Here is a 22839-nt window from a genome sequence, read left to right on the forward strand (position 1 = left end):
TGCAATTAAGAGAATTACTGGCTATCCAGATATTTTTTTTTTGACACAACTAAAAATTTTAAGATCTGCTAATTGGAGCTCCACTGATGTTATGTAGTGGAAAAACACCAGCAGGTTGGCCAAAAGAGGGAGAAGTCTGTACAGAAACATAGCTGTGCGCCTGAATTTGTTTATTGGTGTCTATAAAAGTGATAGTCATCTTCTCTTTTGTGTCTGCATACTCAGATCTTTTTGTTATATACTGATACCATTTTTACTTTATGGATGAATGTGTCTATGCATAACAGGCAGATGTAATCAGATTGCTGTCAGTTTAAGCTCAGAAAATGTTGTTTAATACAGCATTTATTTAAATACAAAAATAAGTAGGGGTATAATAGGATATGATTGCGATGTACTTCAAAGCCACTGTTAATAGCATGTGTGTGTGTGTGTATGCACTTAAATGCATAAATAGAATAGAAAAATAGCTCTGTCGCTACCAGTGTTGCTGTAAGCAGCAGAACCAAGGACTGGTGGCTATCCCATTTTCATACACACTCTACAGTGAACACTATTTAGAGACAAAGTATTTTTGAGCAGTTCATCAGGAATAATGTTATAACCTTGAAATATGTCTCATTTGCCTTTGTTTTGAAAGAGGCCAATAAAATCCAACAGGTGCTAATGCAGAGTGACATCCTGTTGGATAATTTTTAAACACTTGGTGTATGTGTTGTCTTATTCATGTAAATCCCTGAGGAGCACCTCTGTGACTTGGAAATCAAATCAAATCCTATAACAGCTCAGCAGTTCAGCACCCTGAATTTGCCCATATTTAAAAACTGCATACTTCAGGTATTGAGTTCTACAAATGCCTGTGTAAAAAAATGTTATCTAACTTTGTTATTTTTACACACCCTACCATCACTCATTTGTTTTGATTTGGAATGACCAGATTGACTGCATATACAGATGTATTTAGAAGAAAAGGCTGGACATAGAAAGCTGCCTATAGCAGAGCACAGGGCCTGCTTTTCAAAATTGGGTGAATGAAAATGTATACACTTGCTATGACTGTGCATGTAGATATATCAACTGTATTCACAGTAGTTCCTTCCATAACACAGCTCTGATGTTTTTGGTGCATGGCAATATGAAGCAATAATAGCTGGTGTGGCTTAATCAATTATCTCTCTTTTAGGGACAGTGCTGCTTCTAGCACTTCATGAGCACCCATGGATAAAAACTGCTTTCTCCATCAAAGACCACATTAATAAAAGGACCTTTAAAAAAAAAAAATTAAATAAGAGGAAGGAGGTGTAAAGAGTAGTAAATCTATGTGAGCCAAGAGATTAGGCTAGGGAGATGGTCTTCCAACAGTTGATGGATGCTGATTAGACAGCTTTCTCACTGTTTTTGTTAAGATATAGAGATGTCACAGAACGTTTGAGTTGGAAGGGACCTTTAAATGTCATCTAGTCCAACGTGAGATCTGGTTTAGTAGCTTGTGATACTAATAGGAATGGGAGGCTGGTTGGACTAGATCTTGCAGGTCGTTTCCAACCTTGCGATTCTGTGATTCTGTGATTCTGTAACTCCCCTGCACCAACAGCTAGATGAAATTGCTCAGAGCCCCAGACTTTTAATGTCTCCAAGGGCAAGAAATACAGTGTATCTGTTCCAGTTCCCTGTTCCAGTACCTCACCACTCTTACTGTGATAAAAACATTTTTTCTTACATCCAATCTACATTTCCCTTCTTTTAGTTTGAAACTATTTCCCCTTGTCCTATCACAGCAGACCCCACAAAAGCGTCTATCCCCTTTTTTCTTGTAGCCTCCACTTAGATACTGGCCATAAAAGTGAGATTCCTTTTGTCAATATACCAAATGTACCAGTTGTTGACCCTCTAGATCCATCCAGCTCTCAAATAATTTTTTCTGATCAGCAGGGCTGAGGAGAATGCCATCTGGTTCCCCATGCCTTTGACCATGTCTCACTTCCAGGATCTTCCAGGATAAAACAGAAGCTTGTTATTGTTGTGGATATGATGGACATCTTGTTTCATGGATTTGCTTTTCATGCTAGAAAAAACTATTTGAAATGTTCACTCTTCTCCCATATCACCCCTGTTTCATCCCCAAACAACAGATGAATCAGTGCTGGAGGATGACACTCTATGAAGAGAAAAGTACAGTGTGGCCTTTGGCTGATCCTGTGCTTTCTGTGCGTGTTGAGAAATTGCAATCCTGTTAGCTCTCCCAGTCAGATCTGTCCCTGGAAGTCATGGCTAAGGGTTGATGCTTTTCCAGGCCTGTGGAAGAATGCTGTCCTAGCTCAAGACACATTGTGCTGTTTGTGTGGTATTTACATTTCCTCTTGAGAAAATAATAGTTACTAATGCATTTTTTCTTACGCTTGTGTGATATAAATATTTTTGGATGCAGGAAATTAATCTTTCCCTAACCCTTAGGAAATGGTATCCAAACTTTCTTAGGTTTGCTAGAGTAATCAGAGAAGCCAACATGTTGTTGGATGAACTTTATTCATTGACCTCTCTGCATTCCTGCCTAGCTCTGCATTTTTACTGATATGTATTTTGGGTCAGCAGATTTATACAGTTCACACTTCATTATCTAACAAATACAGAATACTGAGAAGTGATGATAAAGAGCATAACTCTTTCTGCAGTTCCTAGGTTAGTTGTGAATGAGTCAAAAAGCTTTAAAGCCCAGGCTGATGCAGTGAAAGTTAACAGACACTAATTTCTGCTAAAAACCAAAGTGATCTTTTGCTTGAAAGTTAGCATGGAAAGAGGAAACAGCAGATAGTGAGATGCCATCTTCTCTCTTGGAAGTGATGTGACTGACAGTGATGATGGCATTTGAGTGCTTTGAAGGTCCAGATCATGACTTGGGACTAGGTAAGTGTCACAAAGTTGAAAAATTATTTTATGATAACACAAGTCATTCTCACACTTTGGTTTGAGATATATACCAGATCACACAGAACTTTTCAGCTGCGAAATGCTCCCTAGGCAAATATGTACTTGTCCTGAAACTGGCTGAGGCATGCACCCGCTAGCCTTCACGTGGCCTTTTGCCGAGTTCAGAAAACACGCATCTTTCATCTAGCCAAGGATATTTCATTGTGTACCTCCTTTGTATCAGCTTGTGGGAACTGTCACAGGCAAAACAGCAGCAAATATACCTTTTACAATAAGCATAAATGGAAAAGAAGACAAAAACAAATTTATTGTGAAGTACTTCCCCTGCATGCTTTCATTTCTTCATTATTCTTTTTTTTTTTTTTTTTTTTTTGTTTGTTTGTTTGTTTTGTTTGGTGGTTTTGAAGTGAATGAAGTAAATGGAATGCTTAAAGTGTCAGGTATTCTACCTTGTTTCACTATGGGCATTGCTGAAATCCCTTAAAAGAAAGTCATGTATCTTGAAGACATATGGTAAAGTAATTCTTTGTGCTGGGTAAGAAACTGTACCAGGCAAAGAAGTGACTGGACCATTCTCACATAGTAGTGCTGTTTGACACTGGGGAAGGAAGTATTTTAATCCCAGGTGATGTCCTCTCAAGATAATTGACAGGGACAGTGAAAATTAAATGATACTCAGATGGCTTAGTGGCAAACTGAGGAAGAAAAATGTAACACTGAGGAGATCTTTTACAGAAAGAAGCCAATACCAGAGTGTGTGAGCTGCTTACCCAACTGTCTGCTTTGGTTCCAGCTTCATGGAGATGTAAACATCCGGCATGGGGATATGAGACACAGTGCTTTCAAACTTCCTCCAGACTGAGTGCTTTTCTGGATATTTTTTTCTCTTTACAGGAACCTAGACCTTTGTATAACAGAAGATGCCAGTTTTATTCAAGTGGAGTAGGATTCCTATATGATGCCTACCAAACAGAGGTAAATAAATTTGCTTCCTCATATGTTCATTCCTCTTGTGTTTCAAGGAGCTGAGGAGGAGGAAGTCAGTCATTTGAGAGTGTCTCTGTGCATGTAGGTTGATGGTAACCCAACTGTTTTTCCCTCCCATAAGTGGTCCCCCATCTGCCTGAGCTCCGATGTTTGCAAATCATTACAATCAGTAAGATTTTGAGTCATCATCAGTGTTTGTATTCAACACACTACTCTGGGATTGGATTGATTATCATATATATTGTATAAGAGATGTCTGAAATGTTTTTATCACACTGACTTTCTCTGAGGAGGTTTTTGTTGACCTGCAATGTCCAGAAGACTTCAAGTATTCTCTGTATTTATCCTGCTCAGGCCAAGAATGTCAGTGGTTTGTGTGCAGTTTTTATTGTCTCAAGGATATTAAAATGATATGAACAGTGCTTACACCCAAAGGGTTAGCCTCTGGAGAAATCCAGATTTAGTTTCCTTTCCTATTATTCATTTTAATATTATGGTAAATTTTTGGGAGTGAAAAGGAAATCAGGCAGAGCAGGATAGAGAACAAACTCACAAGAAGCCATATATTCATTTGTCCTGTGGTTGTGAAAAGGGATACTGGGAATGCTACTGTTAATAATTCTAGGTAGGTTAGCAAAGTCTATTACTAACCTAAGCAGTTAATATTACTTAAATCTTGTTGCTAGGGCACCCTGCTGTCGTTTCCAGACAATACATGACAAAAATGTTTCATTGACCTCCTTGCTTCAACAGCTACCCTGACAAACTTCCAACATGTCAGTGCACATCCAGGCAGAGACACATCCCATATAATGCCTCTGATTCCTCTGATAAGTGTGTAGCTCAGGTCATTCTGACCTCAACTCCCTGCAGGTGACCCCAGCCTCAGTCTTCTGCCTGGACAAATTTTCTTAGCTCTGCATATATTGGAAATGTCATAATTGGAATAGCAAATGGAAATATTGGAAAAGTTTGGGCTGCACTGAACTCCTTTCTCTATTCTATCAAAAAGTCCCCCACGGACATATCTTTTTAAAAGTGTGGTTAGTTTGTAATAACATTCTTGTCTGGTTGTCTACCGAGCTGGAGTCAGCATGTGCTAATTCAGTTACTAATCTGTGGCATTTGAACTTGGCTTTTGCTTTCCTGAAGTTAGCCAGCAGGAGAATGCTCTACATTCCAGGCAAACACCAAACCAGGAAGACAGATTGTTTTCTGAGAGTGAGTTTCCTTTTGATTGCCGTCTCTAGCTTCTGAGTGGTCTCCAGCTCATGGAGTCGGGTCGTAATATTTCTTTTATTTGCTCAAAGCAAAAATGATTCGATTTTCTTGCAATCTCTATGAGGTGGGAATTTCTCTTGAATTGTGCTGAAGGATAGACAGGCAAAAACAGCCAGAATATGAAAAAGTTAAATGTCTGGTCACTGAAATGGAAAAATAGGCCTAGACATGCAAGATACCCACAAGTGGCCTGTTTTCCACCCTTGCTCACACCACACAGAAATTTGTTTATTTTGGTTTATCCACTGATCTCCTAAAAAGGATTGTCTTGCTCTATGCATGTTTTAAAAATGCAGTGACAAAAATGGACAACTAAAATAACTCCGTTGGACAAGAATTTTATACATTTTGAAACCTCGAAGTAGCAAAATCGTTCTGTGATTCTGTGTCCAAGATCTTGCCAGTCTCCTTCTTTCATCCTTCTAGCCTTCCACAGTTAGAAGGGGCAAACTGGAGAGGGGAACTCTCTTTTTTTCTATCAGAAAAAAATTACTACTTTTTTTCTATCAGAAATGATCTCCAAAGCCATGTATCAGGAAAAAAAAAAAGCCACATTTTAGCAGCCCTCTCCATGTTACAATATACTCTGGTCCCAACCACACGTGTGATGGAACAAGAGTATTTTAGCTATGTGAGTCCTAGGCCGTTTTGTCTGTGGACAGAGCCACAGCCAAAGTCTTGTGTTCCTTCAGTGCAAAAGTATTAGAGCCTTTGAATAAAATGGCCTGGGTAGCAGATACATTGGTAGGGTCTACTCCAGGATCAGTTTTCAAAATGCTTTGAGAAATAGCCATGTGATATTTCACTTACTTCTGAGGTGGATCTCAATTAATCTGAGATAGTCATTGACATATGATTGCAATTCAAATTGGAACCATCCTTTCATAATCTAACTTCCATTTTGAATTAGAACAGCTGGTTTGTACTGGAGGCTAACCATACATTTAGCCTTGTCCTGGGCAGCAAAGCAATCCCAAGGCATCGTTTTGTCTTCCTTTTAGTTTTATCCCCTTTCTAACTTCACTGTTGAAATAAACGGTGCTAAGCACAAGTTGGCAAGTCTGAGATCAGCAGCCAGGTGAACTTTCTCTGGTGCTGATAGTTGCATAAGACCTTCCTTTCTGTCAGGAGCAAACACATGAGGACTACAGGCTCATTGACAATGGCAGTTTTCACACTAAGAAAGATGCGTAGATCCAAACCTCAGGAGCTGAGAAACATGGGGTAACATTTGTGAAGACTGTCATAAAAGAACATATTCATGGCTAAGCAGGAATGAGAGGAACTGTCTGACAGAAGCTTCTCAAAAGCTACCTAAGCAAGGTATTTCTGCTCTATCATTATGAGGAATTTTCCATTCAGTAATGCATTTTATATGCATTTTGCAAACAAAATACTTCTCAACTGTTACAGCATTTTTTTTTTTCTGTCAAAAACCATAGAAAAAATGTATTTTCTGTCCTGCTGACTTTTAAAACATAACAGTTCTCTAGGATTTCTAACGCAAACTAAAAATCTCAGGAAAAAGAAAAAGAGAAAGCCTTGGATGTAAAATATTTCAGTTGGTCTGTAGAGCCAAATAGAAGATACATACTTACCATATTTAAGGATTCATTAAAAGGATTACTTGTCTAGATTGAGATTGGCTTATGTGTGTCTACCTTTATTGTACTAACCCAGTCCATGCAGTTCCTGCTCACAGAAATAAATCTTTTCATCTTTATATTCAGGAGCCTGCAAAATAAATATTTTAGGCTTTATATTCAGGAGTCTGCTGTGAATGTTAGTTATTTGCTGGAGTGCTTGGATCTTCTGTGAGTGATTTTATTTGTGGGTTTGGAGATTGTTGATGTTGTTCTTAATTATTTCCTTTCCTTGGGAGGATGTTATTGACAGGCAAGAGCTCCCATTTTCTAGAAACTGGCATTTTTGTCCATTTCCCCACTAGAAAGGATTTTATATGCAGTGGCTTACCATAGTGTGTCTCCCAGGACACATTGTCAATGTGTCACTGCTGTAGGGATTGCTGGGAACTCGGGTTTTAGCAAAGTAGTGTGGAGCACTGTAACAGTGACTGAAAACTTTGCTGTGCCCTGGAACGCCATCCTGCTTAACAGTAAGTGCACTGTAGTACCTGAATCTTGGGGGTCAGTACGGTGACTTGTACGTTGCACTGAAACACTGAGATTAAAAGTTGGTCTCTTCTTTTTTGGCAGGTGACATGTTACACCTTAAACACCAAGTGCCAGCTGAAAGTAAAGAGTAACACGTGCTATTGCTGTGACCTGTACAACTGTGAGAAGTAAGTACCTGTGTGCAGTCAATGGCCTCTGAGAAATCCCTCGTTGTTTGTCCTTCCTCATCAGTGATGGGAACATTTCCCATTAGGTCTGGAGAAGCAAAGCAGGGGGCTTGCATGCTGAGTAAGTCAGTTTCTTGGTCACTGGTATCCAGATGTCATGGGCAGGACTCAGGCGTTATCTGTTGTTGTAGTCATTTTTCTCAAGTATATCAATAAGCTCTTTGCTGCGTGATCAAATCCAACCACTCTGTCATAGCTCTGTCAAGATTTACTGGTGATTTTGGAATGCAGTTTTCTCACTAGGTTTAATTAATCGTTTCTTCTACCAAAATGGGGAAAACAAAATGAATAGAAATACAAGTGGCCATATATAGAGATCACACTGCAGGCAAATGCAGAGCTTTTTTGTTAGTAATAGCTTGTGTATGCATGGGATTTTACTGAGTTGCCATAAGATAGATACAGAGGGTCTTGTGAGTGTTTCCTCAAGCTGTCCGTATGACTTCATCATTACTGAAGCATGAGAAGACAGGAGAGAGGAAGGGAGGAAACGTCTGGATATTCTTACAAAGATCAGCAGAAGGCTATCACAGAGTCGCCATGCAGTCATTTACCAGGATTACAGCGGTGGTTAGGAAAACTACATCACAGCCAAGCCCAGGGGTTTATAATGGGGAACGGAAATGGAATGAACTGACACAACTGGCTGGCCACCTGCAATGTAGATTCTAATGGCAAGCAGCATCATGACTTGCCACATACAAGAAGCCAAAGAGAATTTCCTGGAATGCATCCTCTGCCGCATTCATTCTCCACACAGCTCAGGATCATCTTATCATGCACTTACCATGCCTCTGTAACCATCTACAGTTCACATAGACTTCCTCTTCTTTCTTTTCCTCTGTGTATTTCACATCTTTCTTCCTTCCCATGTCTCCTGTTCTGTTGCGTACTTTTTTTCTTCTTTTCACATATAACCAGCCCTGAGTAGACTCAGTCCTCTGTCAGCTTTGACCAGCATGCTATCAGATGTAGAATTTCAGTGTATGACAATGAGTCTGGCAATATGAGGTAATTCACAAGATTTATGCATGAAAGAGTTGCTTTTGCCCAGTACTAGGGCAGGTACTGAGAACAATAACAGGACATTGTTTTCAGGTTTTGCAGTAAAACATTTCTCAATTTCAGCAAGGCGATGAGGATTGACTCCACAGTATGCCTGGTCTACAATAACCATTGCAGTGTACAAATAAAAACAAGCAAACTTCTGGGTAATATAGTACATAGTGTGAAGGCACATCTTTATACTGCACTTTGTAGCATCTGTTAGTTTGGAACTGCAGACACCATAAACAAATGTGGTCAGCTGCAAAGTCTGCTTTCCTGTGGTTGAATTAATGCTGGAGCAACTTGACAGAGATGCCAGCAGATTTCCAGGTGAACTGGTAAAAAGAGCTGTGTTGAGCTAGTATCTAAATGGCAAGGGCAGCACCCGTAACCAGGTTACCTTTCTGTTCAGAGGCCCTCAGCAAAGAATTAGGATACCTTGCTTGTGCCAACACTGATCAGCTTAACTAGAGTTGGTATTTGTAGAACTAAATGTTCCCTCCATCCCTGTAGGTGTTCAAGGCCAGATTGAATGGGACCCTGGGCAGCCTAGTCTAGTATTAAATGGGGAGGTTGGTGGCCCTGCGTGTGGCAGGGGGGTTGGAGATTCATGGTCCTTGAATTCCCTTCCAACCCTGGCCATTCTGTGACTCTGTGAAATGTCTAATGGTTATTTTAGCCAAGCAGAGCTTTCTTCAGTTCATCCAAGCACTGTTAACATTCATAGGTGGGAGTGTGGATTAAGTACTTTGCCAGAGAGAAAAGTAAGCAGGAGGGGTTCAGATCCTCTGGTTCTCTTTGTTTTGTGCAAAACACAGCAGTGACGCTGTCTGCATTCCCTTTCAGCTCAGAGCAGTCCTCCAGCTACTATGAATTTCTTGGCGTGAGCAGCTGTCAGGATGTGGTTCACCTCTATAGGCTGCTGTGGTCCTCCACAGTCCTGAACATCATCGGATTGTTTCTGGGGATCATCACAGCAGCCATTCTTGGAGCATTTAAAGACATGGTAAGGCTTATGGTTTTTTGCCTTCTGTAATGACTTCTGTGCTTGTTGATGTTATCAAGTGAGTTAAAAACCAAGCGTTAAGTACACAAAAGAGGCACTTTAAACATGTTTCATGTGTGGTCTGGGAGTCTGGAGCCACATATTTAGGCTAAGCAGTTGCCAGCTGCTCACAGCTAAGTAGGTCAGGTCTGGTCAATACATGAGTGGAAGGGGAAAAACAGGCGTCTGCATGAACAGATGCTGGTGCTTCATTTCTGACATCTTTTTTTTCCTTCTAATTCAGCACTGAACATGTGAGCAAGAGCAGAGTTAAAGGCTGCAAGTTTGTAGATAACATAAAAGTAAAGTCCTTAGTGTGATGATTTATGTACTTGTTTTCCCAAGAATAGGGATTAACACTGAAGGACCTGTCAAGTTTTTACTCAAATAATTATTTTCAGGTCACATTAATCTCCTCTGTTGTTTCACTGAAGACTGCCTCTCTTTAACTGCTCCCTGTATTACACTGATACATGCCACTGCTTTCAGAAGAGGCTGTGTGTGAGAAGAAATGGACCAGTGAAGTGACTCCCAATGGGATGGGCACTCAGAAGCATAAGTGATCCCCCCACCCAAAGGGCTTCTGAACTGAGCAGGTGAAGGTGTGGGGATAGGGCTGAAGCTCAAGAGCAGAAGCGCTGTGTGAGAACAGCAAATGTCTGCTGGTGGCGGCAGCAAATTTCTTGTGACTATTCACATGGAAGAAAATTAAGAAGAAGGATGAAAGGAAAGAAGAGAGAGATGAAGCAGGGAGTAGTATCCCCTTTGTGGCCTTCCTGCATTTCTAGAGCATCACCTGCCAGAAGTGACAGACGGTTGAGTGCTCTAGGCATCCTCTCTTTATAAAAATATCTTTCACTAGCAGCAGCAAGTCACTGCTCCTTGATGGAGATAGTGAGGCAGCCCTGGAAAATGGGTGGCTACACAGGGTAGGAGGAATCTCAGAGGACGTTTTCCTGTGTTGCTCTGCAGCCATGTTACCTGGAGTATGAGCTACCAAAAGTTCAGAACTGATGGCAGCTGAATCTTCCTGTTCTGGATGTTGTGATGGCAGCCCTTTCATCCCTGAGCCCTACTATCTGTCCTTCTGCCTCTGTAGAACAAGTCCCTCCCTTCTGTGATACCCTGGTGCAGGAGCAGATTGAGAAGAAAGGAACAGGATGGGGCAGAATTATAGAATCATTAAGGTTGAAAACGAACTTTAAGACCAACCATCAATCAGCCTATCACCACCATGCCCACTAAACCATGTCCCTTGGTGCCACGTCCACATGGTTCTTGAACACCTTCAAGGACAGTGACTCCACACTGTCCCTGGGCAGCCTGTGCCACTATGTCACCAAAGAGTTGCCTACTGTCTGCTGCCTTGCAACCAGCTGGCAGCAGAAGCTTACAAGGGCCTTAAAACCATGCAATAGGGCCATATAGGTTATGTGAAATTCACCTTTGCTAAAAGTTTGCAAATATTTGCACCTTTCTCTAACTCGAGGCAAGCAATCATACTGAACTTCTGCATGTTATCAATGTGCAACTGACCATCCTTTGTGTGAAGGGACCTTCGCAAGGAGCTAGTAGCAAACTGCAGCTAGCTAGATGTGAACAGCTACAGCTGCTTGAGAGAAGCTTTCTCAGTGCTTCTTGCTTAGGAATCTGAACCAGGGCTATTAGTGTTTCCCTGAGATGTGGAAAGGTGTGGAGAGCCACACTGCACCCATTAAATCTGCCTTGCATCAGCCCAGGCTTAAATGGGATTTGGGCTGAAGCTTTGTAGCGGGAGTGAGCTCCAGCCCAGGCAGATCTCAGTGCTGCAAGGGGGTATCACTGTGCAGCTCCTAAGAGACAGCAAGCTGGAGAGGGCCTAATGAAGGGGGCTCCAAGTAGAAACTTGATCTGAATAAGCTGTTTAATATCTCCTCTACAGCAAGAGCTGAAAAAACACCTCACTAGCTTAAGGAGAATTTATGTTGATCAGCCCAGCAGAGGATGCATACTATGTTCGTGAAAGAGTTACTAAAGGATTCCATCCAAAATGAAATAACTATTCCTTGCTCCAGATTATGCTGTTTCAGAGTTCTTTTGAGGTGCAGACCACATCAGCTTTGCTCATGTGCTGTTTGCTTTAATTATGAAAGAGGTAACTTGTAGGGGGCCAAGAAAACATCAAACTTAAGAGGGAGAAAAGGGAGCATGGGACTGAAATAAGAAAAGGCTTCAAAACATGTGAGAGGACAATTGTCTTTCTTTCAGGATGTCACTTGCAGCTCAGTGCAATGCCTAAGGGCAGAGCTCTGAGGTTGGCTTCCAGGAAACACAAGGCTGGCCAACTACTCCAACAAAACATCGTGTTTATCTTTGCGGAATGCTGGCAGCCAAAACATTCTGGAAGGAGAGAGTTTGCAAAACAGGGTAGTTGCATCTACACCCATCACATTTTTGATAGAAAATAAATATTCTTATGGTTTTCTTTCCTGTGACACATTCTCTGCAGACCCTGGCATGCTCCCTGTGACTTTGCTGCGTGCCAGAGAGCTGTGTTGACCCAGTGGGAATCACTTTATCCTCTCCTGAGCCCTAGTGTATCAGCTCTCTGTAGCCCCTGTGTCACTCTGGGGCTATCTCCTGTGATTTGCTGGAGTATCCACAGCATTTGTGTCAGTACATTTCCTTTCAGGTCTACCTTGTGCATGGATATGAGACTCAGGCTAGGCGGTTACCTTAAAGTCTTCTTTAACAACAGCAGATGAAGACATAATGTAAATAGAAGTATCCAAAATGATAAAATATCTTGATCATTTCTTATGTTTGACAAAAGCGCATGAAAAACTTTACCTGCTATTATAAAGAGTTAACTAAAACATCTCCCTTCCCTGCCCTGGTATTCATCTGATGACTTGGAAATGTTTTCTTGACACACCTTCCCAAGGAATCTGCCTGCCTTGAGTTTAGGGTTGCATTCATCTGAATGACCTCTGGTCCTGGAGGAGTCTCTTGCTCTTTTTTTTTTTTTTTTTTTTTAATTATTCTCCTTGGAGTCTTTAAAGGAATCTGAGCAGATGAAATATCATTCCTGTCACCCTTCTCTTTTTCTTCTTTGACCCTGCACACAGCAGGGTGCTTGAAAGTAGATGACTATTGTGGTCCTTTTCAACCCAAGCCATTCTATGATTCTATGATTCTTCCCTTACCCTCATGTCTTGCAAGAGAAGGTGCACTTTGATGTTAAAATGAATTGTTTCAGTTTAAAACGTCTCTGCCTACCCTTGTATTGTGGTTTAACCAGCAGGTGGCTCAGCATCACACAGTCGTTCTTTCACTCCCCCCTTCTCAGTGGGATTGGGGGAGGGGAGAATGGGAAAGAAAAACAAAGTAGAGCTCTTGAGTTGAGATAAAAGCTATTTACTAAGATCCAGAAGAAGAGGAGGAGGAAAAAAAGATAATAGCCATGACAATTATACATATGTGTATATATAACAAGTGATGTACAAGCAATTGCTCAACACCCCCCAGTTGATGCCCAGCTAGACCCCCAGCAAGTGGAAGTGAGCGAGATGCTCCCAGTGCCTTCAAAACTCTCCTTCCACATGACGCCATATGGTATGGAATATCACTTTGGCCAGTTTAAGTCAGCTGTCCTGATTCTCTCCCCTCCTGGCTCATCTCTTGCCCTCAGCCCTTTGCTAGTAGGAACTGAGAAATGGAATGGCCTTGGCTTTCCGCAACAGCTCACCAACATCTTGACATGATGGTGTGTTATCAGCATTGCTTTTCTCCTACAAACAAAACACAGCATCATGCCAGACACTGTGAAGAAAAGCAATTCCATCTCAGTTGAAACAAAAACACCTTGCATGTCACGTGACTAATTTATTATAGCACCACTACTAGAATACTTGATATCAGCACCTAACCAGCCTCAATACCTGCAAGTCATCACTGGCTCCAAGCTGATGGCCTGGATGCTTGATCAGTGGATTTGGGGTTATTGACTTTGCAAACCTATCTCCTAGGACTGTTGTAATCTTCACCCCTAGCAAGTGGAGAATGCTGATGCTACAGTTGGAGAGAACATAAAAGGATTTAGAGAGGTTCCAAGAAGAAGGAACAACTGTCTACACTCATCAGGGTTTGTAAAAAGGAAATGTTTTGTATCTTGAAGATGAGAGACTTGCCGTCTCATATAAAATAGGTCTTCTGCTTTCGGCGACAGCCTTTCTCTGTGCCAGCTCCTGAGCTGCTGAATTTCTCCAAAGAGCCTGGACTGCCAGATAATTTCATGCAGTACACGAGTCACCTAGATGATGTTTTCCATCTGCAAAAAGAATGAATGTACCCCTCCTGTCTCAATCACAGCGTTTATGCTATCTCTGAAGGATGCTGTTGTTCATGTCTCTCATAGATAAGTCAAGTCTGAAAGGAAATGCCAAAAAAACTCTTGGCTGCTGCTTTCAGTATTTGTCTTGCAATCACCGTATAAAAGAAAATTCCATGCTCTCATGTAAAGGAATCTGCTAATAAAAACAAAGGAGAGGAGAGAAACCACTGGGTTTGTCTCAATTTGCAAAGCAGAACTCTGTCATCCTTTGCAAATGGTTATGTAGCATAAGGTTTTAGGAAGACAAGTCACAGTCACATTCAGCTTTTCATTTTGCTTATTGTTGTTGTTGGGTTTTGTGTTTGTTTGTTTGTTTTTTTCTTCCTAATTTCATTGGTTGGTATACAGAGAGCTATTACTTCTTCCTGCAAACTTTATCACAAACTGCAGTTGAGAGGCATGCCAATAGAGTGATGAGATGTGATAAAGGAGTCAATTGAATTCTGATGCAAATGAGCATCTCTCTTGATTTTGTGCAGCAGGAATGAGATAGGCATACATGGGGTGGTGCTGCAGAGCCAGAAGCGAGCTCCATTTCACAAATGAGTGGGAGCTGTGGAAAGAGCGGTTTTTGCAGAACTGTGTAGGAAAGTAGTAGCTACTGGAAAGAATCTGCAGCAAAGTGTGAAGGAGTGGATAAGAGGAAGCAGTCAAAGCTGTATGCTGCACTTTTCAGGGTGTCTCTGGTCTGGAGTCCTGCCAGTGCTTCTGCAACTGCTGCTAGGGAAGCACCTGCTGTCTTTTTTCCAAGGATAGAAAATTGAAATAGCCGTGCAATTCTGGCCAAAAAATTTATTCCAGATACAGCCTCCTCTCATTCTGTTTACCATTTTTTAAATTATTTTTATTTTTTTGTAGTACTGGTTCACACTGGGAAATCGAGAGTTATTAAAATGTAATGTTATTTGTAGTGTTGGGATCAGTTACTGCTCCGGACCCCTCTGCATGGTGCTGATTAAATCGTTTTTTTTCTATGCTCAACAGGTACCTATGTCCCAAATTGCTTTCAGTGCTGCACCACCTCCTCAGATCCTGTACAACCCTACCCAGCAGATCCTGACGTATGCTGGATTTTGTCCTTCTGCAGCAACAATTTCTACATATCCATCCTACCCGTTGCCCCTTCAGGTACAGTACAAAATGGCAGCCTTTTTACTCCATCAGAAAACCTTGAGCCATTACATGGTGCCATCTCTGCAGTGGTAAATCTTGGCTTGTGAAGGGTCTGGAGCAAGGCCAGGAGGTTGGATCCCAACTCACGGACGTGCCTCCAAGATCATTTAGCCTAGGTCTAGCTCTCATATTTGTTCTCAGATCTCACGTTTTCTCTGGTCATCCTGTGGACTCTGCCTGTTGACTTGAAATCCTAGTGTGGGATTAGAACTGCATTGCAGCAAAGGTGAAAACAGCTCTTATGCTGGGCTAGATAAAGCAGAAGCAGAGGCATCTGCATCAGTTATATATACCTTAGCCTGCATTATTTTTAGTATGGGAAACAGAAAATGAAGACTCATCAGATGGAAAGAAACCAAGAGAGGGGAGCAAATAAAGGTCTGAAAAACTGAGTGATATAGGAAGGGTTTTGGCTGAATAGTAGCCATAATTTCTCATCAGACAGTTTTTAATTGCACCAGTACAGATTTTAGTGGCAAAACAAACCAGAAAGAGGAAGTGTTTTTAGATGCCAAAGAAAATTCAATGTCATGGAATGTTGTGAGAGAGTACAAATGAGGGGTTAGGAACGTTGTCCTTCAGCTGCTGTTAAACACTGGTGAGTCCAGCCCAGAGCTGGCCTAGAAAATGCAGTGAATGATACTGAGGATGTTGTTCAATTTTTTTGCCCTCATCGCCTGGTGACAAGAGGCCTCTTGACCCTTCTTTACCAGAGGAGTTTGAACCTTCATAGTCTGCTCCTATTCCAGCTGGCTATCAAATAGCTTCAGTGGAAAATGCACCATTCCTACTGCCAGGGACCCTCTGCGGAGCACAGGCAAAACTAATTCCCTCCACAGAGGATCTTGGCAGTATGTCCCACGAGCCAGATGCCTCACATCCTCAGAGGGCTGTTGTAGAAGGTAGCCCATACTACAGTGGCTCCCTGCTTAATGTGAGAACTATTAAAATTTATCTTTTCGGACACATCTATATCTCCCACTACACAACATTTAGGCATCTGTACCTAACCAGAGTTTGGGTTGTGCTCTGGGGGATGACACATGCCCTGCAGGTGCAAGGTGGTTTCTGTATCTCCCTTTTGTCCCTCCCTTGCAGAGTTGACTCCTGGCCATAGCAAAGTGTTGGGCCTGGCACAACAGGTGTCAGTCATGGTCATGACTGTGCTCAGACAATGCAGCACAGAGTGAACAAAGTGAGATGAACACAGAAACGAGTTGGTAAATAGCTGAATGCACTGAGACACTAGAAAAACTGTGAGCATTTTTAGGTTCTTATGTTACAATAAGGCTGATGTATTCATCCAGTGACTAGTTATACTTAGGCTGTGTACCTGTAGACCAGTGGGTACAACGTCTTGTAATTCCTCTCAATAGAAAGTACAGCATATTTAGTATGAGTGGGATGTAGAGCAGCTACCTGCAGCCTCCTGGGCCACATCTGTTCAGGGCCAATGACCAACCACACCGATGAATTGCTAGCCCCCTCCTGGTATGGGTTTGGTCCAGATCACCTAACAGTCTCAACATCTTTGAAGGGCTCAGGAGACAGCAAGAGCAATGGACCATTCCAGATTGGAAGTGTGCATACAAGCATTCACACTGTTTTGGTAGTAAGAGTTCAGCTGTAGGGATGTGGTATGTACTGTGCCAGTTGGCTTCAAAGCCAAAGAACAGTCCTTGGCACGTTGTAGTTATTAACAAAATGAGGAGGCACTTTTGCAGACTGTTGGTTCAGAGGAAAAAAAGAGTACACCCAGAAATCTTTTTTTGTTTGCTTTTAGCTGAAAAGCTGTGCTGTTCGGCAGAGTTCAGTTAGCATGTAGCCAAGAGTAAAGAGAGAAGGGGACAAACAGACAAAAGCAAGCAATGAAGCTGAAAAAATGCATGTAAGTAGTCCTGAGGATCGATTGCAACTGCTCAGTCCTTTGTCCACTGGCAAACAGAAATATTTATCCCAAATTCTTAATTGCATTTGAAAACTAGCACTTAAATACTTCCCCCCACCACAAGTTTCTACTTTTTCTAAGAAGCGTGTTATTTATCTTCCCTTCCTGACACTCAGAGGTGGACATCACCAGCTGTCTCCAAGTCAGGAGAGGTTAGCAAGAAGTGCAAGCCATCCAAAAGGGAAAGCACTTAATCCTTTTCTTGGAAGAAAGAAAAAAAAAAAAAAAAAGCAAACAGTCTTAGTGTATGTATAAGCTAATATGTTGTACTTTGGAGACAATTTGTGCTTCGATATAATGCTATATTTATGAGGTATCATAAACTTACTCAAAGTTACAAAAAAGTGAATGTGAGAAACAGACTTTATTTGGAACAGCCAAATGCTGATATAACATGCTCATCCATTGAGAGCTGTGGGCTGAACCCATAGGGCTGGAGGCCTTTACAATCCTTCTTAGTGCCCTGCTGCTGCATTCAGACCTCCAGAAGACCTCCTTAGCTGGTGCTGGTCCTTAAGGCAATTGACGAGTCTGGACTACTGTGATTAATGTAACTAAATGCAGGGGCCGTTGGCTGAGATCTAGTGCTGTGTGATGAGACCAGGTAGCCACCTGGTACTTGCTGATGCTTCAAGAGAGTCCAGGTCTCAGCATCCCTATACCATATCAGTATGGATGTCTGGCATGCTGCATGGCACCCCAAAAGGGCTAGACACTGATGTGCAGGCAGCAGAATGAAGATGTCTGCAGTGTAGAAGACTCCATCTGAGTGAGTCTGTTCACCTAGGTGGTGATGTCATTGAGACCTGAATGGAGACATCAAAATTCAAGGCTGAACCCTGTATCTTATTGCTGTGACACGGTTGCCTAATGATATTGCATCTGAGATGGCCTCAGGTTTGCTAGACAGCCATAAAGCTGTTTGATGGCCAAAGGTCTACACAGGCCTTGCATTTACTTTTGGAGCCTCAGAGGGTAACCATGAGCATCTCCTGGGTGTAAAATTTTTGCTTCCAAGTAGACCAGGATCCATCTCTGCCTTGGCAGTACCTAGTAACATTACCACGGCTGGGGACTCAGAGGGTGACAGAGCCCCAACTCCCAGGAGCACTCTCAGGGCAGCCTTGCCATGCAAGCCCTGCACAGGTAGAGGTGGTGCTGATGGCCTCAGCATTGAGCACCAGGAGCTGAGCTCACATGGGAAGCCCAACTGGAGGCTGGCAACTCATCCTCAGTCCTCATTCCCCCTCCAGTATCCTTCCTAAGGTTACTGGTGAGGAAGACCGCAAGACGCACCTTTCTTTCTCTGCATTCCCTTTGGCTGCACACCATTCCTGCTTTTCATGCTGACTTGCACCTGCTCCAGTTAAGGTAGGGTCACACACATGGTGGCTCAGGGCAATAAAAGAAACAAAATTCATTCAGCTAAGAGTTCACCTAAGAATTGATCAGGTATGGTTAGTTTAGTGGGGAAGGTGGTAAGTGGACAGTTGGACTAGATGATCTTGGAAGTCTTTTCCAGCCTTGGCAGTTTTGTGATTCTATGATATGTTCCTAGTGTTCTGTAGTATCTCGCTGAGTAACTGCTTGCTGGAAAGGTGAACAGTCTTAAAAAAATAATTAAAAATCACTCTTTGGGGTGTTAGTAAATGCTTAGTTTACCTCACAGTCTGTCCACAAGCAGAAACCAGAAAATGAAAATAAAAAGAGACAACAGGAATGCATTTTGACAAAGTTGTAATCAGCAGCTCTTTCCTTTACTGTGGCATGTGATAACAAAATCACTCAGTCCTTACTGGAACAACTCAGACACAACCAGTCTTAGTCAGAGAGCTGCCAGCTGGTCAGGTAAATGATTAGCTGTGTGGAGGCTGGAGGTGATGACAGTGGTATGGTTGTGGCAGCCGTGCCTGCCAAACAAAGAGCTCATTACAGAAGCACTGCCAGACAGATGTGTGGAAACGGTGGATGCAGTTCAAGGGTGAGAGAAGCAACAGCTACAAAAAAACAAAAACAAAACCAAACCAGAAACCAAACCACACTAAGCTCAACAACTATGTTTGGAGCTGATCTAGCCAGCAGGTCTTTGGGTGTTACCTCCACTGCCTCCTGGATAATGGTGGTACATAAACACCCTTCCTGCTGCAAAATCTCTTTTCTCACTAAGTCACGCTGTGGTACAAATGCAGGACTTTTCCTCTCCATGGGAGTTTGCAGTCTCCTGAGGTCCTACAAAGAAGCTAGATGGGTACTGTGGCATGGGGACTGGTAGCCCTGGGTAGCTCTGAGGTTCCACCAGCAAAGTATCAGCCCTGGTATCACTATCTAGATGGTAAGTACCCAAGACAGCACTGTTTTCTTGCTTGGATTTTTTCATTTCCCTTGAAATAACAGATCCATGATTACTATTTTTTTACTTTTTTTTTTTAAATTCCAGGCACTTTAGGCCTGAACCTGAGGGGAACTGAGCACAACTCTTCTGATGAAGCCCATGGACTGCCATGTGCTGGCATGTGAGGGGAGGAGTGAAATCCTGACCCTCTTGCGATAAATGGCAAAACTTGGCTTAAAGTAGTAGTAGGATTGTATCCAAAACTTTAGTTCCTGGATGCATCCTTAAGTTTTAACAAACTCTGGTTGTTACTCAGCATGGGCTGTTTCCTAAGGTCATTTGTCATGCCTCTTTCCAGCCAAAGCCCCATAATAACTGAGACAGCTGAAAGAGCTACAGGGAGACACATGCCTAACTGTAAATTTGTTTGTAAGAGAAGTCTGCATTTGGCATAGCAATAAGACCCTGCATTTAAGCAAGTATTACAACTCTGAGATAACTTACATGTCAGAGTGATGCCTGAAGACTAGCAGCTGCACATAACTTAATCAGCCAGTTGGGTTCCATGCCTCACCCAGGAAACCTACAGAAATTATTGTTCTGTTCTGTTGCTTAGCTGTATGCACAATGTCAATTAAAAATGACTTGGGTTACAGATGGAATCTGTCTTCTTTCACTATAAACTGTATTTGCTACCCTTATGCAGGTGTTTGGAGTGCTGTGCTGCAATGCAAGAGAAAATTAACCATGGGCCATACTGGATAATACTTACCTGATAATACTTATCTGACTTAACTGACAAACAACTAAGAGCTGCAAAACGGGGGTCATAATTCTTTATTGAAGAAAATATTTTTCTTTGTCTACATACAGCCTGCCAGCAATTTTCCAGGAACATCATCTACTGACATTTCTTTATCAGAAGATACTCAGCCTCCCTCTCAGTCCAGCTCCAGCTACGGTCTTCCCCCCAATGCTCCGCCCCTCTATGCACCGACTTACTTCTTGCCTGGAGAAAAGCCTCCACCATATGCACCATAGGACCAAGTATTTATTTGAGGTAGTTAGCAGGTATTGTTTTTAAGAAACCTTTGGAAGCCCTGTGCTGTGCAGGCACTAGACTTTCCAAGAAACCCACTACAGAGTGTGTTACAGACACTCTGCTTTTAGGCACATCTCACTAAGCAGAGCAGAAACCTGGAAATGTCAGGGCAGGCTCATCCCCAGTGGGGTGACAGGTCACCACCCAGTCTGCCTGAGGTCAAATGCAGTACTGCTTTCTACTTACCATGAGTTTTTTCCTTCTCCCTATACTGCAGAATGGTTTTCTTCCAGAGGAGAATTGAAGAAAACACTCTGCATACGTACTCTGCTTTCATAAACCAATATAGAAGGGTTTTAGTCTGTGTTGTCTGAATGAGTACTCTGGAGCCCTACGAGTCAATTGCTTTGGGTAGAAAGAGCCTAGGTGTTTGTTTGCTTGTGGTATTTATTTAAGAACCCTCTTTGGTGAAAGTGTTGTACCAATAAAAAAAGTGTGTCAATTATTTTCCAATAAAATTGACTGTGTATATTTATGCTGTACCTAAGGCTGTTATATTTATGAAGACAGAAGAAAGAACAGAGGGAAATACACTCTACTGAATAGTTCCCTCAGTTTCACACAGAAAGGTGAATTTTACTGGATTTTTTTTGATCTTGGTAACCTTGGTTGGTACCTTGTGTCAATCTAGTCTGCATAGTAAAATGCTATGTCAGTGTGCTGAAAATGCCATTTCCAGACAGTTACTTAATCTGCACTTTAGTATTGGAATTAGTTCCTTCCTAGTCAAAAGAGGATCACAACTAAAACCACTCTGTGTTAACTCCAGTTATTTTTAAGCTTATCAACCTCTGCACACCATTCCTGCCTTTCATGCTGACTTGCACCTGTCCCAATTAGGATAGGATAATTCTGCAACCACTGAAAGAGAGCTGATGAAAGGTTGGAATTCCCTCATATTTTTTCCTGTTGTACAAAATTAAAAACCCTTTGACAAGGCAAAGCAGCAATACTTGCAACAGTGTCACTAACAGGAAGAAAGTCGTTTGTACTCTGTCACAAGAACCACTGAATTCTAGGGCTTGGAAGGGACTTCTGGATATCATCGAGTCCAACTCCACTGCTAAAGCAGGTTCCTGCAGCAGGTTGCAAATGAAAGTGCCCATGCCTGTTCTGAATATCTCCACTGAAGGAGACTCTGTAGCCCTTCTGGGCAGCCTGTTCCAGTGCTCTGTCACCACCACAGGAAAAAGCTTTTCTTTATGTTCAGTTAGAACTTCCCATGTTCCAGTTATTTGCCCGTTGCCCCTTGTCCTGTCGCTGGGCAACAAAAAGAGTCTGGCCCCATCCTCTTGACTCCCATCCACCAGATATTTATAAGTGTTGATAAGATCCCCTCAGTCTTCTCTTCCCCATACTGAACAGCCCCAGATCTCTCAGCCCTGCCTCATAAAGGTGATGCTTACAGGCCCCTAATGATCTCTGTGGCCTTGCACAGTTCTTTCTCCTTTCTCCAGCAGTTTGCTGTCCTTCTTGAACTGAGGAGCCCAAAACTAGACACAGTGCTCCAGATGTGGCCTCACCATGGTGGAGGAAAGGGGGAGGATCACCTCCCTCAACCTGCTGGCCATGTTCTTTGTAATACACCCCAGGATCCCAATGGTCTTCTTGGCCACCAGGGCACACTGCTGGCTCAAGGCCAACCTGCTGCCCACCAGCACATCCAGGTCCCTCAGCAGAGAGTTCTTTTCCAGCAAGTCAGTCCCCAATCTGGACTGATGCATGCGGTTATTCCTCCCCAGGTGTAGGACTTTACACTTGCTCTTGTTGAACTTCTTACAGTTCCTTTCCACCCAACTCTACAGCCTGTTCTTGTCTTACTGAACAGCAGCACAGCCTTCTGGTGTCCCCCTCACTGTGCACACACGATCATCAGTTCAGATCCTTCAGCACATGGGTTTCTTATTTTGTGGCAGAAGTAGCTACTATAGGATGAAAACCCATCAGATGTCTGCATCCCACCACCGCATTTTGCTTCTGAAAGACAGATGATGCCACTGCTTGCTCTGTAAATCTTACTGTCTAGACAGCAGTGAAGCTACAGAAATTTCCTGAATGCCAAAGAGCAAAGTGGGGAAAGGAAGGTATTTCTCACTTGATTTTAAAGCAGCTGCTTCATATGATGGAAATATAAAGAAATGCTATATAAACAAAACCAGCCTACTTGACAGTTTCCTATGAAAGGAAGTGACACCATCAGACCTGCTGAAAATAGAGCAAAGTATGATCAACCTTTTACATAATATTTTCCACCTTTCATGA

At 42.3% G+C, this 22839-nt stretch overlaps 1 protein-coding gene across 1 annotated transcript in view; it reads left to right on the plus strand.

Moving 5' to 3' along the window:
* The window catches only part of TMEM255B (transmembrane protein 255B), a gene marked incomplete at both ends in the record, with an annotated part of 67449 nt that extends 46933 nt beyond the window's left edge, over positions 1-20516 (plus strand). The window contains 5 exons of the mRNA XM_079539333.1: positions 3823-3903; positions 7413-7498; positions 9452-9611; positions 15007-15150; positions 20349-20516. Of these exons, the coding sequence (XP_079395459.1) occupies positions 3823-3903; positions 7413-7498; positions 9452-9611; positions 15007-15150; positions 20349-20516 (639 nt within the window). The remainder of the gene's footprint in view (positions 1-3822; positions 3904-7412; positions 7499-9451; positions 9612-15006; positions 15151-20348) is intronic.
* Positions 20517-22839: the final 2323 nt, after the last annotated feature.

The sequence above is a fragment of the Tetrao urogallus genome, assembly GCF_951394365.1.
Source record: "Tetrao urogallus genome assembly, chromosome: 1".
NCBI lineage: Eukaryota > Metazoa > Chordata > Aves > Galliformes > Phasianidae > Tetrao > Tetrao urogallus.